The sequence below is a fragment of the Eschscholzia californica genome, unplaced genomic scaffold, assembly GCF_041429995.1.
Source record: "Eschscholzia californica isolate CP2 unplaced genomic scaffold, dmEscCali1.0.p SCAF_3, whole genome shotgun sequence".
In the NCBI taxonomy this organism is placed as follows: Eukaryota; Viridiplantae; Streptophyta; class Magnoliopsida; order Ranunculales; family Papaveraceae; genus Eschscholzia; species Eschscholzia californica.
This window is the reverse complement of record NW_028238420.1, coordinates 29,308,976-29,325,072: the sequence shown is the minus strand read 5'-3', so window position 1 is coordinate 29,325,072 and position 16,097 is coordinate 29,308,976. Positions and strand designations below refer to the sequence as shown.

The 16,097-nt window shown below is 36.5% G+C and overlaps 2 protein-coding genes across 7 annotated transcripts; both read right to left on the bottom strand.

Annotated features, from left to right (window-relative positions):
• Positions 1–2,140: 2,140 nt before the first annotated feature.
• On the bottom strand, positions 2,141–7,496 carry LOC147549398 (indigoidine synthase A family protein). 4 transcript variants are annotated; one of them, XR_015237262.1, is made up of 14 exons: positions 7,259–7,487; positions 6,976–7,087; positions 5,637–5,747; positions 5,334–5,416; positions 4,927–4,986; positions 4,726–4,786; positions 4,369–4,475; positions 4,211–4,288; positions 3,864–3,909; positions 3,649–3,769; positions 3,473–3,558; positions 2,826–2,907; positions 2,411–2,513; positions 2,141–2,284 (listed from the first exon to the last, which is right to left on the bottom strand). XR_015237262.1 is itself a non-coding variant. In XM_086667726.1 (13 exons), the coding sequence occupies exons 1-12, from the start codon at positions 7,316–7,318 to the stop codon at positions 2,828–2,830; spliced, it is 1,005 nt and encodes a 334-aa protein (XP_086523852.1). In that variant the 5' UTR covers positions 7,319–7,496; the 3' UTR covers positions 2,141–2,513; positions 2,826–2,827. The 4 variants fall into 4 exon arrangements, 3 of the variants coding, with proteins under 3 accessions (XP_086523852.1, XP_086523853.1, XP_086523854.1); XM_086667726.1 differs by having other exon boundaries at positions 2,141–2,513; positions 7,259–7,496; XM_086667727.1 differs by having other exon boundaries at positions 2,141–2,498.
• Positions 7,497–11,016: 3,520 nt separating this feature from the next.
• On the bottom strand, positions 11,017–14,578 carry LOC147549397 (uncharacterized). Of its 3 annotated transcripts, none has more exons than XR_015237261.1 (2): positions 12,970–14,563; positions 11,017–11,196 (listed from the first exon to the last, which is right to left on the bottom strand). XR_015237261.1 is itself a non-coding variant. In XM_086667725.1 (1 exon), exon 1 carries the CDS (start codon positions 14,464–14,466, stop codon positions 13,108–13,110), a length of 1,359 nt encoding a protein of 452 aa, XP_086523851.1. In that variant the 5' UTR covers positions 14,467–14,578; the 3' UTR covers positions 12,841–13,107. The 3 variants fall into 3 exon arrangements, 1 of the variants encoding a protein (XP_086523851.1); XR_015237260.1 differs by having other exon boundaries at positions 11,017–11,161; XM_086667725.1 differs by lacking the exon at positions 11,017–11,196 and having other exon boundaries at positions 12,841–14,578.
• Between the last annotated feature and the right edge of the window lie 1,519 nt (positions 14,579–16,097).

Here is a 16,097-nt window from a genome sequence, read left to right as displayed (position 1 = left end):
AAGCATTATAATATGATTAGTGATCTTTCCACGTGGGAAGTGAATTCAGGGCAAGAGGTGAATATTTGGACGGACAGTTGGATTCCAAATCTTAATGTACCTATCAATAACGCCAACAACTCCCCGCTTACCAAAGTTGCTCAGCTGATCACTAATAACAACTGGAACGAAGAGATTCTAAGGGTGAACTTTGATACACACACGCAAGAACTCATCAAAACTATACCAATCAATAATGAAGGAAAAGACCAACTGAAATGGAAGCTAACCAAGACGGGTAGATTTACTGTAGCATCGATGTACCAGTACCTCATCAGCAATAATATAGCGATCAACCCGAATACACGCAACTGGAAGTTCATTTGGAACCTACCGACTTTCCCGAGAATCAAGAATTTTATCTGGAAGGTCTGCATCGAAGCTCTCCCAGTGAGAGGAATTGGCAAATATATTGGTAACAATTATAACTGCCCCAATTGCAACATCACGGAATCTATAGAACATGCTCTCTTACACTGTGCCTTAGCAAAAAACATTTGGTTCTATTTTGACATCATCTCGGAGAATATCCTATCCATCTCGGACTGGATTTTCTCTTGGGAAGATAATGGGAATCTTTGCTACACAAAAGGAAATATTCATCTCACTACAGTTCTATGGGTGTTATGAAAAGTTAGGTGTGATCACTGCTTCCAACACGAGATCAATGATTTGCATCACGTTATTAAACTGATAGAAAACTACCCGAAATTAAGCAAAAAACCTAGCAATAATGATAGAAATAATAACACTTCAACTGATGAAAAATGGCAACCCCCGCCAAATACGGCTATAAAAATTAATGTTGACGCCTCATTTACTAATATTACTTCTAATATGGGTATTAGCATTATTGCACATAATGATAAATCTATATTCATCGGTGCACAAGTCAAATCTAGCAGAGCGAGAAACAGCGAAGAAAGCGAAGCTAAGGCAATCCTACTTGGTATTGAATGGGCTAAAGAGATGAACCACCCTTCCATCATCATAGAAAGTGATAACATCAATCTTATACATCATCTACATAATGCTAAGAATGCAGTTCAATGGCAATCTATCAATCATATAAAGAAAATCAAAACATATATCCCAGATTTTCAGATGATCAAATTCCAGTACACCAGGAGAGAGCTGAATCAGAATGCAGACAAATTAGCTAAATGGGCGAGGAAGAATCAGCATAACAAAGTGTGGTCGAATGTACCGAGTATTTTAGTGAATAAATATTGTAATAACGTTTTGATTTAATTTAATGCAAGATATTTCAAAAAAAAAAATGAAGCGTCTGTGGAAGAAGACGGTGTTGGTCTATTGAAGAAGGTGTTGGTAAAAAAGTTAACGAGATTCACAAAAATAAATTATCCCCTTTAAAATGATTTTCTTTTTTACTGCGATCAACAATAGTTATTACAATAACATTGATATATCAAAGATGTGATAAACACGATAACTACCTAATTCAAACTCTTACAAGAACGGAATTACTACCCAACTAACCTATGACCTAAAGCCCAACAACATTGTTTATACCTTAATAATCCGAGCTCAACAAACCATGAAATCCACCTCTTCAAGAAATAGAACCTGAGACTTCTACAGTTTTTGGAGTTTATGTCAACCATAGCTACCCCCTTAACAAAAAAAAAAAAAAAGACCATAGCTACCCCCATGGACTACCATTTGTTAGACCCTTTTAATTAACTATACCCAACAGTTTTGACTGCATAAAAAATTGGATTGTTCCTGTATTGTCCACTTTTTTTTATTTAAAGGCTTTGCTCTTACAAGGGGAAATGACGTAACGAGGAGGCGAACAATTGGATGTGTAAAAGATCTAAACTATTTTTTGAAAGAAAAATAATATCAATTCCGTAAAAACATAACAATGTTTTTATACTTTACCCTGATATATAAAGTCTCAACTCTCAAGTGTTTAAGAAACAAGATACAATACTTTTATATTGCCAAACAACTCAATAATAGTAAGCGACTTTAGATGTACAAACCTCAAAACATCAAGTAACCGCCTCACCTGTACGCCTTGAAAGTTTTTTAAGCAGTAGTCATCACTACTTTTTTTATCACATTGTTTTGAATCTTTGGATGAAAAGAAACGATTTATCATATTATCTGTTTGTGAGACACAATTCTACTAAATTTTTTTTTTTGTTGCAATCAATTGTACTAAACTTGCACTTTAACCTTAAGATAGTCCAACTCTCACCAAGAAAAAAGAAGAGACCTAGGAGGGAAGGCCAAATATTTCGACTCAGGGAGCGCACAAGAGATTGAAGCAAACTAATTCTACAAAAATAAACAAACACGGCTGGAATAGTCCATTACTTAAGAACCGATAAAATGGACAAACCTCTGGATGGTTTGCCAGTTTTGTACTTAACAGAACTTCTCACATAAGCTCGGCTATTGTTAGCATATTCAGACACCCATCCTATATCCTGATTCAGCATGAACTGAAAAATAAAAAAAAGAGATGTACAAGGGGGTCTCAGAATATGAAATCACAGTAAATGCATAAACAATCACTACAATAAGGAGGAGCTAATAAACGACTTAATTTCATTCATTTTTATCGATCTTCAACTAAAGAGTTTTTGAACTATCACAATGAACTATTTTTTAACAAAAAATTTTGTAAATAAAAAGCAAACCCAGCCTAAAATAGAATTGTTATCCCGATAACTTACCAAATCCTATGAATACAAAGAATAAAAAAGTGCCAAATACCCAAGTAAAAGTAATAGCTCATTCAAAACGATGCATACCTCTAACTGCTTTGTCTGATTCTGGAAAGACATACTGCAATATTTGCACCAACAAGTGCATTGTTCTTCACAAGTGCGATATCTAGGGCTTCGCTAAGGAGGACACTTAGATGAAACATCAAGTTATATGTACTTTCTAAAGACCTTACTTCTAATAACAACAGCACCACTATGGCTACAAATCATATTATACCAACTATCCTACAGAACATAACCAAGGCATCGGTTTAGGAGCAACAAGATGAACCAAATTGTATTGAACCCTAAATAGATCTCATAAAAGTGGTTTGATTCTGATCTAGAAGCAATATTAGTATTCAAATTGAGAACTCCACTGATGCTTCTGCCAACATGTGTACATTACTGAGTAATATCATTTGATGTTATTCATGGCTAGAGTTAAGTTATACCTTTTAATGCTGCTTTCAGTCATATTCTTTCAGCTAAAAGTAATCGGTTAAGTTTTGATTACACATTTTGTTTATTGAAATACTCGGGGACCCTGAGATTTTAATACCACACCGTACAGATTTAGAGCTCACAAAGGAAACTAAAATGGTTTGTTAGCCTTAAAAGTTTCTCGGTAATTAAGTACTTATGTGAATTGGCTTAGATTATAGCATGTGAAGATGTAAGGAAAAGGATACTTGAAGCCAGTGAGGCTCCACCTGTGAGTTCATTCACTTTTGCCAGTAGGAAAGGTGTTTCAGCATTGCCAGTAATCTTTTTGTCCCTGAGAACACAAATAGCTTCAGAAAAGTATATTACAAGAATATGAGGCGAAGAATAGTATTTACATTCTCGAGGACAAATAGGTTTTTACCTAGCTTCTTTAAGGGCACTTTGAATTGATGACTCTATCATACTTCCTGAAGCAGCATTTTCTTTTGGGATTGGCACCGCAATCAAAATTCCAGTTCCAAGTCTGAATTTCAGATTAGCATCTAATTTACAAACAAAAAGTGTAAATAGATAGCAAGAAAGAAAAGATAACAAGGAAAGTTAAAATAAAAGAACAAAAACTGAAGAATATCTTGCCTATGAGCCGAGCACATTCCTCTGGAGAGTCCACACGACATGGCGCCTAAGCTTCGGTTCATGGTTTAACACCAAGCATTTGCAGTTAGATCAGATTATGTAAAAAATGAAAATATGCCATGAAACATGCTTGTCTAAAACTAACAGATCAGGTCGTGAACTATAAATGTTTAACAAGCTTAGTGTATTTTTCAAGCCTTAGTTATTTTACATCATCAATTTCTTTTCTAATGTCAATTATATAAAAAAAATGAACACAAAAAAAGATTATACTGTATTAATTAGTTAACAAAAATAAAATAAGACAGTAGACAAGGAAAAAAAATGAGCAGTTCAGGAATTAGCACCTTGCAGCCACTTGTTTCGGTGAAAAATGCTGGAAACTCATGGGTCTTATAGGCAGCAACTGTAACTCCCTGAGTCTCCTGTTAAAGGTTGTATGATAAGATTAATGATTCACTTCCTGAGAACTTCTGATAGTAACAACATAATTAGAATCCCATACCAAATACTCTAGTGTTCTTGGAATATCTAAGATTGATTTTACACCCGCAGAGATAACTGCAACAGGAGTCCTTCCTAGCTCAGTGAGATCCGAAGATATGTCCATCGCTGCAAAACGCAACTGTTTAAAAAAATCTCAATGGAAAGACACCCCAACTCCTTCGGAGAACAATCTCAATGGAAAGGCTGACCCTTTCCAATACCGTTAAAAATCAAGAAAACCTCAAATGCAGTCCACAAATAGAAAAAGGCAATAATGATGGAGACGTCTAAAGCTATTACTCAGTATTCGCAGAGATGATACGTTGATGGTTTCACGATTAAAAAACAGAAAAGATTGACGATAAACTCTGCTTACTTTGTTCACCATGTCTGTGCACACCTCCTATTCCCCCAGTAACAAACACATGGATACCAACCTGAATGAAATTTTATGGAATAAAAACTAATCAAAAGAAAGATATTAAGCAGTTATAACAACAAATATTAGTTGATAACTTAAATGTACAAGTATTCTAGGACAGAAACAATACATAAGAAGCTAAAAGAGATTAGCTACCATCGAAGCAAAAAACATAGTCGCAGAAACAGTTGTCGCACCATTTCCTCTTGTTGCCACCTGCAAGCAGTAAATATTGGCATGCCATATTAGTAGGAAAACCAAACGACCCAGATGATACCGATGTTATGGTTATGGAAGATGAAATTAAGACCCCTATGCTCAAATATACAATTTTTCATCTCTTCCGGAATATCATTTCTCTAGAACTCTTCCAAGCCTGCTTTCTAAGTTATTCTGTGATCTATCTAATCAATGGCAGAAAAAAAAAAAATTGAAGTATGAGTCCTGCTGTGAAGAGATGAATTAATAATAAGATGTTAATATGTTATTGTTCCAGCTGAACCGTACTGTAAACCTATTTTCTAATGGAAACACCTCTAATGGAGATACGTTTATGCACTCACAATATGTGCAATGTCCCTGCGAGCTGTCTTTTGAGCTCTAGGGCCAAGACTTGCTAGCTTCTCCAGTTGCTCCACACTCAGACCTGTCAGAGTGAATGAGAAATCTTTTAACACAAAGGTACACAAATGAATATGGCAAAGCTTACCAACTTACCAAGTTCATAATAGCAATTAGTCCTCTCAATTCTCAGTAATTGAATAAAAAACCCTTCAATAATGCATCTTTTTAATTCTCGTGGAAGAAATCTTCTACTCAGAGCCATGAAAATAAAAAGCACAATAACAAGGAGTTGCACTAAAAACCTATGCATGGCACACCGTCCAAAATAGCAATTGTGGCCGGAGTTGCTCCACTCTCCCTTACAATTGCCTCTACCTCTTTTGCCGTTTGTAAGTTCTGAGGATAGGGCATTCCTGCACTTACAAGAAAAACAGGTATCACACTGCACTGTCGTAATAACCTACCAAATAAAATGTGATAAACAATTGAACGTGTATAGGTATTAAATCTTGTTCCAACTAGTTGAAAAACTGTTTAACTTAGCTCGAACATTCTGACACAAACTGAAATGGTTTCATCCTAGTAACAACCAAAGCTGAATGTTGAACTACAGTTAGTAATGTGCCTCCCAAGTGTCGAGAATAATCCCATAATGACCAATTTAGGTAGAGCACGCATACGAGACCCTAGGGTCAATCACTGAGAGCCTATATAACATGATACACCTCTTAGTATCTTTTGCCCTCCTGGATGGATACTTCGATACTTGTACAAGAAAATACTCTGGTGGATACTCCTATCACCTCGGTAGGTATAACGTGGAATTTTGTATGTAAATCCACAGGAATGTGCACACAATGGTATTAGAACTATATACCTCTCTAGGCAGATGTCTTTGTGTACAATATAACAGTGGATGGTCCATCAGTACAAAGATTGTATGTAGAAAACAAAGCATCTAATAACAACCATCATGTATACAGATGTATCCCGTAACTTTCCTTGTCCATTTTCTGTATTTGGAACCTCACAGTAGTGTCGGGAAGTCGGCCACCACTACCCCAACCAACGAATTAAATTTCAAAATATTTCAGTCGAAATGACCGAAATATTTCCATTTTCATGTCTACTGATATTTACTGAAACCGAAATTTCATTCCTTGACCTCAACTAATGAGCATTTTCAGTACCCAAAAAAGAAGGGCCGAAATCCGACAGGAATCTGATGAGGATGGTCAGATTTCAAAAGAGAAAGATAATGGGGCAAAATTCAACAGTCCACATCAGATTCCAGCCGGAACACGGCCAGATTTTTCCGGGTACATAAACATTATTCTTTTCAATAGATTATGAAAAGGTGGGGTTTCAGTAATGTGTATTATGAAAAGGTGGGGGTTTCAGTAATGTATATTATGAAAAGTGGGGGTTTCAGTAATGTATATTATGAAAAGGTGGGGGTTTCAGTAATGTGTATTATGAAAAGGTGGGGGTTTCAGTAATTCTCCCTTACAACAACTTGGCTTTAAATCGGAAGTCAAGACACTTCATATGGTACTAAAGCTAGGCCGGACATGATAAACCCTATTGCTAATGTGCTCCAAATCAACCCAAGTTTAATAAAAAAAACAAAAATTAACATACCATGGGAAATTATAGTGGATTCAAGAGCTACCACAGCACGTCCACAAGATAAAGCATCTGAAACTTCTGATGATATCCTGAAATCCCCTCTCACTAAACCTTCTTTTTCTCTCTACCCAAATCAAAGAAAGTAGTCTCTGTTAACTCATCAAAATTGACTATACAAAGTTCGTTCCTTGGAGAGAAAGTAATGAATGAATTTTAGTTCTACTTTTCAGAGACAAATACCTAATGCTAGGTTACAAAATTTCGAAGTAAAGATTTTTAGTACTTATTTTCCTACCTGTTTTGTTTGATCAAAATGTTTTGTGAGATTAACCAGTCTTGAAAGAGCCGAAGACATATCCTGTAAGAAAACGAGAGTGAGAAGATGCAATTAGCTTCGTTGTTCGGGAGATGACCCAAATGGACTTAAGAGGGTGTTTGGTTTAGGGATGATTCCATTTTGGCCTCTAAAAGATGACCACCCCACCAAAATAGCCCCCTAAACGTCTAAAATGACCAACTTCCATATTTTTGGCTTCTTTCATAAAAAAAAAAACTTTAAATATTGCCTTTCATTCGCGCTTTGGGGAAAGCAAAATAGTTTCCGGGGTGTGAAGACTTGGTAAAAAATTGGTCAATTTTGTTTGACAATTTTATTTTGTAAGTTGTTATAGGGAAAAATAAAAAACCCTCCACCTCACCTCTCTCTCTCCACCTCATCTTCTCTCTCCACCTCATCTTCTCTCTCCCTACCATCCTCTCTCTCTTCTCTGATTAAATTTTCCGTCCGGCGACCATGAAAAAAAAAATTCCCTCACTCTCTCTCTCTCTAGAAACTCTGGTGAAGGGAAACCCCTTCGTCGAAGTTTCTAGAGAGAGAGAGTGAATTTTTTTTTTCATGGCCGCCGGCCGGAAAATTTTTCGGCCGTCGACCTAGTCGAAGAAGAGAGAGAGAGGTGAGGTTGAGAGAGAGAGAGGTGAGGCAGAGAGAGAGAGATAGGTGAGGCGGAGGGAGGTGAGGTGGAGGATTTGTTATTTTGAACCATATTCCCCATAAAATATATTTCCCCGGAAACTTTTCAAAATTTTGCATATTCCCTTTAAAATTTCACGCCCCGGAAACTATTTAGCTTTCCCCAAAACGCTGGCCTTCTTTTTTACCCTCTCCTCAAAATTCTTTAATGTTAGGACTAATCTAGGTTACAACGGTTTTGTAATTACATTAGTTAATTCTTTAATAACATTATGTGTTGGTGGTGAAGTTGGTGAAGCAATATGGAAGTATATGACATCACAATAGGGTAAGGAGATATCTAACATTAGAGGAGTTCCCTAAAGGAAGACGGTTGGCCTGCTTGCTGTGCTGATGAAATACTCGGAGCACTTTGACGTCAACACTAGATCCAAGGACTGAATTACATCAGAGTTAGTTTCTTTGGTTTCGATGCTCTCGTAATACAAACGTCAAAACGGGAACTCAAGGTTATAGGTTAATAAACCAGCAACAATACCCAAGTTTCTCTATTGAAAAAGTCCAAGTTTCACTGTGATAGGTTGAATGATCTGTGGGGAGGCTCACTGGAATCCTAAAGGATTCCTTTTCCTTTCCATGGATAATATCCAACCGCAAAGGCATGCATTTCGATATGCTCCCTAGTTATTCTCCTACATTGTGAACTCGCTCTCTCTGTGGCTGGGTGTAGGCAGGATTAACTTTTTGTTGTAGATCATTTTGTAAAGGAGAAATATGTATTCGAAGAAAGTGAGATGATAAGGACTTTTTATTTCATGTTAGTTGAATTTAAACCTCTCAAGTTGGAAGGACTAGAAGTTAAAATAGATCTTAAAGAAAAGTTAGATTTCCAATTTCATTCTCCTATTAGATTTCCTTTTAACTTTACCTTTCACCAGTAAATTTTCTTGCTTACTTGTTTGACACCAAATTTCGATTAACTTGAAACCTGATAGTTTTTTTTTTCAAATTTATTTAGGCATGAGGATGTGTTATTATTAACTTAAGAAAAGAATTTGTCATTTTTTATGAAAATCTTATGGTTTACAAATTGTTTTCACGAAATGTCTCTCCTTAGTGAAAAATTTGTTGAGGTTTTGGGCGGGCAGAAATTTGTTCTTTTTTTTTGTTTTCCGGAGAAAATAGTAAATTGAAGTGAAAACAAAGAGGATTTGAAATTTGACCTAAAAATATGTTTTATAGGAAAATAACCAAAGAACTAGTTTCTTACTTTTTGAGGGAGATAGTAACCTGTATTAGCACACTTTGAGTGAAATGTTGATTGTTTTTTAGGTTGGAGGATACTTTCTCAAAAGTGAAATATTAATTGTTGCTTAGGTTGGAATATGTCCTCATCGTAAAAGAAAGTGACCAGTATATGGACAACCAATTTTCTTATACGGACAACTATTTTATGTGGAAAACTAAAAAATTTATATGGACAATAGTTTTTAAGGGGAAACTCTATTATTTTTCACTCAAGACCTCCAAGAATTAGAACTTTTATTTTAAGTCATTTTTTCCATAAACGACTAAGTTCTCTTGTTCTACTACTTCTTCATCGCCCACAAATTTGTAAAGAGACACATGAGTTGTTGGACAAACTTAATCTAACCTATGACAGATTTAGTCTTCTTCATGAACCCTAGAACTCTTTGGAATCAAAAAATAAAATCTAAAAATTTGATATTTCGTACCAAACAACAATTATCGGGTTAACACTTGTGAACAGTCGTGGACTCGTGAGTTACCCCACGAAACAATAACACTGATCTACTAGTGTCTCAGGGTTTTTTCCTGAACCAGTAGCAGTGAACTGCTACAGTTTCAAGTGTTTTCCCTAGAACACGTAAAAAGGACCGCTAAGTGCACACGATGAAGCCATTGGATAGGGGCAACTCTCCAATTTCGTTTTGATGGAGGCTAAGAGATTGTGTGGCGAATGGTAATTGGTGGGCTTTTGTTATGGCAGAGGCTTAGACGACAACTCGTTGATATTGTCTTTTATTCCGTCTCCGGGTTACATATTCGATCACTTTGAGTAATAATGTCTTTATCATAATATTTAGAAGTACACAAGGAGGGGAACAAATGTTCCATTACACTGTTTACTTCCTTTTTATCCATCTAGTTTTGGCCTCTCTCTCCCTACGTTATACACGATGTTATTATTCTACACATCTAGTCATTTTGTTAACGGTCTTCGGAATTATTACTGTTAATATTTAAGGCGTTTTGTCCCCATAATTACTCTCAAACATAATTGACTTGCAATGGACCCGAAAGTAGTTGTCTATATAAGAAAATTGGTTTTCCATGTATTGGCCACTTAAAAAAACCCCAGTAGATTTTAGATTAGATTTGTATCGAAGAGTGCCTCGAAAGGCACGCATCCAGCCAAAATGTTATTAGCCCAGAGGGCTATTAGCAGGCAGTCCAAATACTCAGCAACCGCATCAACTGGAAATGAAAGGACTTTTTTGTTCTTCTTTTTCCCATTCTACCACCAAACAACCACCACACCATCACCAAACCATCATATTTCTTTCTTCCTTTTTCTTTTCTTCCTCCTCTGTCCTATCTCTCTACTCTCTTTCTTTCTCATCCACTCTACTGTCTCAGCAGGTTTCCCCTTTGTCGGAATCCTCCCACCTCAGACATCAAGAAGAAGAAGGCGGTATTGGTGCGATCTCCATATACCACCTTGAATTGAGATGTTTTGTTGCACTGTGTATGCACACTTAGATCATATACCAAAAGCAGATCAATTGTCCTAATTCTTTGATTTCGATCAATAACAGTTTAAAGAAAGATGAGAGTTTCTCATTTACCACTTCAATTCACCCCTCAGTTTAAGGATGACAAAGAGCAACCTTATGACAAGCTTCTTGCACAAAGCTTCCCCAAAATAGCTGTAGACTTTGGCTTGCTCCCTATAATCAGCCACTTCATTGTGCATAAAACTGGAGCCTAGACTGGAAGAAAAATACTCCATAAACATGCCCTATATTTAATGTCTTCGCATTTATCATCAATTAACTAACCTGCAACATTCTCGGCCCTGAGTAAAAGTGTTCACACTTTAAGACAAATATTGGAGGATTTCATTGCATCACAAAAACATAGTATACTCATGTTGTACCACCAGCTGAACGAAAAAGAATCGAGATTCTCCAACTTTGAGTAAAACTGAAATAAATTGAATAAATCTGCAAGACTTGAATCTTCAATGAATTCAATTAGTACTCTTTAATAAACATAAAACTTGAACTAAACTTTGTATCAATTTGAAACATTGTTCAGAATAAATAAAGCACTAAGAATGTAACTCATCTTGGCCTCCCCTAACACTTGAACAGCCGATCGGAATGTTTTCCCTCCGTAATCACTTTCTAAATCCTAATCATCTAGACACTTATGTTTAAGTTCATCTGACACAAATCTCATGGCCATCACTACCACGGTTGATCCGATGATTTTTCTCTCAGTTTTATTCCCTAATGAAAGAGCTGGAGATCCCTACAGACACAAGTTATTGAAAAAAGTCTCTGCCGAAGTATTATTTATTGTCTACTATGATATTTGAATTATTTAAGTTCGCTAAGGTTTGCTGAAACAGTCCATTTTGGAAGTTCAAATTTGCATCCTCAACTCCATTTTGTCCGAAGTGCTGATACTACTTGACAATAAAAAGAGCTATATCTTCATCACGAACTTCAAGTTTTTTTAACATCTATGGTTATTCAACAAAACCCGTCTACTTATACTATTGCACATGTCACTCACTTCAATTGTGCTCTGTTATGCTCTCATGCATTCATTTTTTTTCTTCATTTGTTTTCTGTCAGAACTTCTAAGAAAACATTACATTACTAGAGGTATATGACGATCTTGTGGTTTCCAAGCTTAAGAAAAGTCTGTCGGAATTAGACCGTCTTGCGCGATACGGCTTTTTGGCCCTATCTTGCAGGCGAATGCTTCCAAAGGCGACCCCCATTCACTTATAGTAATATAGGGATGTTGACGTACCAGCTATCTCTCATATCCGGGACACTAGCCCAAGGGGCTAAGCATCTACTCATGATATTGACTAATGGTAATCAAAGCCCTACGGGTGCAGATCTCCCTCACTTTTCAGATCCTAATCGAGGTGAAGAGGTAATAAAAGACATCATGGCATATGCCCCTTTCCGGCCGTCGGTCTAATCAATCGGCCCAACCGGGAATCTTGAATCTGTTTGCTTCTTGCTTGTTCTGATCACGCCTGTTCTGATCTTATTTTTATGGTCAGGATGCTTAACACTGACTCAATGGGTACTACTGGTACTTCTTACTGTAAAAAAGCAACTTGAAGTTGCAGGCCGGGTCAACTGAACAGAAATTCTTGGAAAATCCTTACGTCACTCGGCTCGCACGCAACCCCGCCCCGTTATGTTATGGAAGAATTGAGCTTCTTGCTGGGCTGGTTATTCAGAGCCAGCAATTGGCTGCCGGATTTCGTCCCAGCAACTTGTAGGAAAATAGGGGCTTTCAAGTACTTGTATTCATAGGGCCAACAAACAACCAACAACCAACAACCAACTACAAAACGATTCACAGAACGATCTAATAAACAATTGATACAATTCGACAAAATGGGATATTAATCCCTAAACGCACTAAACACGTTCTCAATCTCCAAAGTAAGCTGATACAAAGAACGCCGGTAGAACATATCAAAAAAGGGAAATTACCTATGGTTTTTGGACAAGTATCAATGGCTAGTGTAATGGGATGTATGTAACTAGTTATGATATATAAGAACTTTATATCTTAAGCTATAGAGTCAGCACTTAATGATAGTCGGATTTGCTCATGTGCAAAACAGATTAACAAAGTGAATGATCTAACATATAACTTGAAATTGCATTCATCATCACATCAATACATCTTACAACAACAAGAAGGCAAGACTAGGATTCAACAGAAAACCCATGTAAATAAAATTTCAGACTAACCAGATTAGGTAGGGTACAGAATCGAAACTCGATCATTCCTTCACCTCTTGACATCTTTTTTCGTTTTGTCACGAGCTTCTAATGCAACAATCCCCTCCTTCAATGAAATCACATAAATATTAATGAGTAGTTGTCAAGCTACTCATCAACAATAAATTGATCATCTTGACTATCTGTCTCAACCCTATTTTCTCCATGAACAATTCCATTAACATGATGTAAATTATGTATCATTTGTGAAAGGTAGGCGTGACCAGCTCCAGTATGGTCTGTAAGTCCTGTCGAGTGACCACTCCACTGTGATAGAATTCCAAGCAGTTGATTAGTAACAGTCTGTTGATCATGAAGTATTCTCGACTGAATTTGATCCATTGTTGCTCGGTGTTGATTCAACATATCATCCATTCTTTTCTTCCAATCCAATCTTCTTTGTTCCATCCTTTGCTCCCATTCTCTCTCCATAATCAATTCTTCCTCTCTCCACCTTCTTTCTCTCTCAATACTATTATTCTCCATCGCTTCCCACTCGCGAATTCTCTCTCTTCTCATCTTCTCTCTACTCCTTTCTCTCTCTTCCCTTTCTTTATTCCTCTCCTCGAACTTACGTTCACGCTCTTGTTCAAGCTCCATTCGAATTCGATCCCTCCTCTGTCTCTCTCGCTCTCTCTCGGCCTCTTGTTCTTCAAAGTGAGCTTCCCTTTCTTTCAACTGTGCTAATTGATTATTCAAAAGTCCCCACATCTTCTTACCTGATCCTTTCAATTTTTTCCTCTTCTTTCTACTTCGATAATCAATATTATTCACTTCCTCAAACTCAAAACCATTATTACCATTCTCCTTTACATGATTATTAACATTATTATGAATTTCATCCCCTTCTTCGCCATTATACTCAAACCCTAACCCTAAAACTTCATTTTCCCCTGCATCAATCCCAAATCCATCATCACCCAAATTCCCAAACCCTGAAATATCCATGGATCGACCTTGATTACTGAAATTTCTATGAGTATCACGAATACCCAAATCATTATTATTACTATTACCACAACCAGTTAGGGCAACATCACCAAAAACATCTTTGTATCTAAGAAAATTAGACCAATGAGTAAGACCCTCAACCCAATCAAATTCCTCATCTTCTAAAATTGTATCTTCATCTTCAATCTCTTTGCTTTCAGGATTGTGACGATGATTATTATTATTATTAGTATGAGAAATTAAAGAGATGGGTTTTTTAATTTTCTGTTTAACAAGAAGATATTGATGTCTCATGTTTTGAACTTTAGTAGAAGCATCTTTCCATGACCATTGCCATGGAAAAGAAATTGGATCTTGTAAATGATGAAGAGAATTTACCTGAGCTGCAATTGGTCTGAATTTTTTCTCCCGTGTTTTCATCTTAGCTAGGGTTCCGTTTTCTTGCATTTCTCTGTATTTTTCGATTAGGGTTATTTCTTCTTCCTCTGTCCATTTTTTCCTTCTTGGAGGCATCATTTGAAATTGATGAAATCGAATCGGATTCAGTATTGGAACAACAAGTGAAAGAATGAGTAGAACTTGATTTATTAAGTACTACTAAATTTTAAAGTTTCAATACAAAAAAGAAGAAGAGGTTTCGAAAAAAAACACAAAAAAATACTAATTTTTAATTTTAGACGGTTGAGATCTCTTGTTAAGGATCTTGAAATAGAAACCCCCCGAGTTGATGGAAAAATATTCCATAAAAAGTCCCCATTTAGACATGAAATTTCCCCCAATTTTTGTTAAGGATCTCTTGTTAAAGGCCATTGGAGAAGTATTTTAAGGTTGTATCTCATGTCACATAAATAAGGCCAGCGCTTTGGGGAAAGCTAAATAGTTTCCGGAGTGTGAAGACTTGGTCAAAAATTGGTCAATTTTGTTTGACAATTTTATTTAGGGGGAAAGCAAAATAGCTTCTCCACCCAGCTCTCTCTCCACCTCACTTTTCTCCCTCCACCTCATCTTCTCTCTCTCTTCTCCGATAGGTCGCCGGCCGGAAAATTTTCCGGCCGGCGACCATAAAAAAAAAAAAAAAAATTCACTCACTCTCTCTCTCTAGAAACTCCGGCGAAGGGGTTTCCCTTCACCGGAGTTCCGGTCTGTTCTTCAACAGACCAGTTCCGGTCTGTTGAAGAACATACCGATCTGGTCTGTTCTTCAACAGGCCAGATCCGGTCTGTTCTTCAACAGACCGGAACTCCGGTGAAGGGAAACCCCTTCGCCGAAGTTTCTAGAGAGAGATGCCGGAAAATTTTCCGGCCGGCGACCTATCGGAGAAGAGAGAGAGAAGATGAGGTGGAGGGAGAAGATGAGGTAGAGGGAGGTGAGGGGGAGAGTTAATTATTTTGAACCATATTCCCCATAAAATATGTTTCCCCGGAAACTTTTCAAAATTTTGCATATTCCCTTTAAAATTTCACACCTCGGAAACTATTTAGCTTTCCCCAAAGCGCTGGCCATAAATAATTCTGTCGAAAAAGTTTCTATCGAATATATTCTATAGAAATAAAAGTTCTTTTAGTTATAGCCACGATTTTGGAGAATAAATAATTTCTACATAATTGGTCAACTAAGATTGACTTTTTTTATTTCTATTTGTTGCTACAGGACTTTCAATTTTAAGAGTTAAAAAAATTAATTCTAAAAAATTTTCTATATTAGAAGGAACTTTTATAAACTTAAACAAAATCTTTTAAGGATCTAAACTCTAAACTTCTTGTAAGTGTTTCTTATTTTCTTCATCTTTTTCTCTTCCAAGAACTTTGTTTTCTTCTAATCATTAAACCCAAAAAATATGGAAAACAAATCTAATATATTTGATCAAAAGTATGTTTTAGGGCTCAAATGTAACTGATTTCTAGAGTTTACAATGTTGATTTCTAGGGTTTAGAATGTGTTTACCTCTTTTGGAGATGATTAATGGATGAAGAAACTTGTTTTGAACGTCCCATGGAAGATGTCTTAAGAGCTTCAAGAGATTTTGTTTGATGATTCCTAGGCTTTAGAATGTTTTCCCTCTTTATCTCTCTAACTTTTGTTTTTGATTTTAGAGAAGTAAGGGTAGTAGGGGTTGCAGATTTGTGAAAGATGAGTAAGAAAAGACA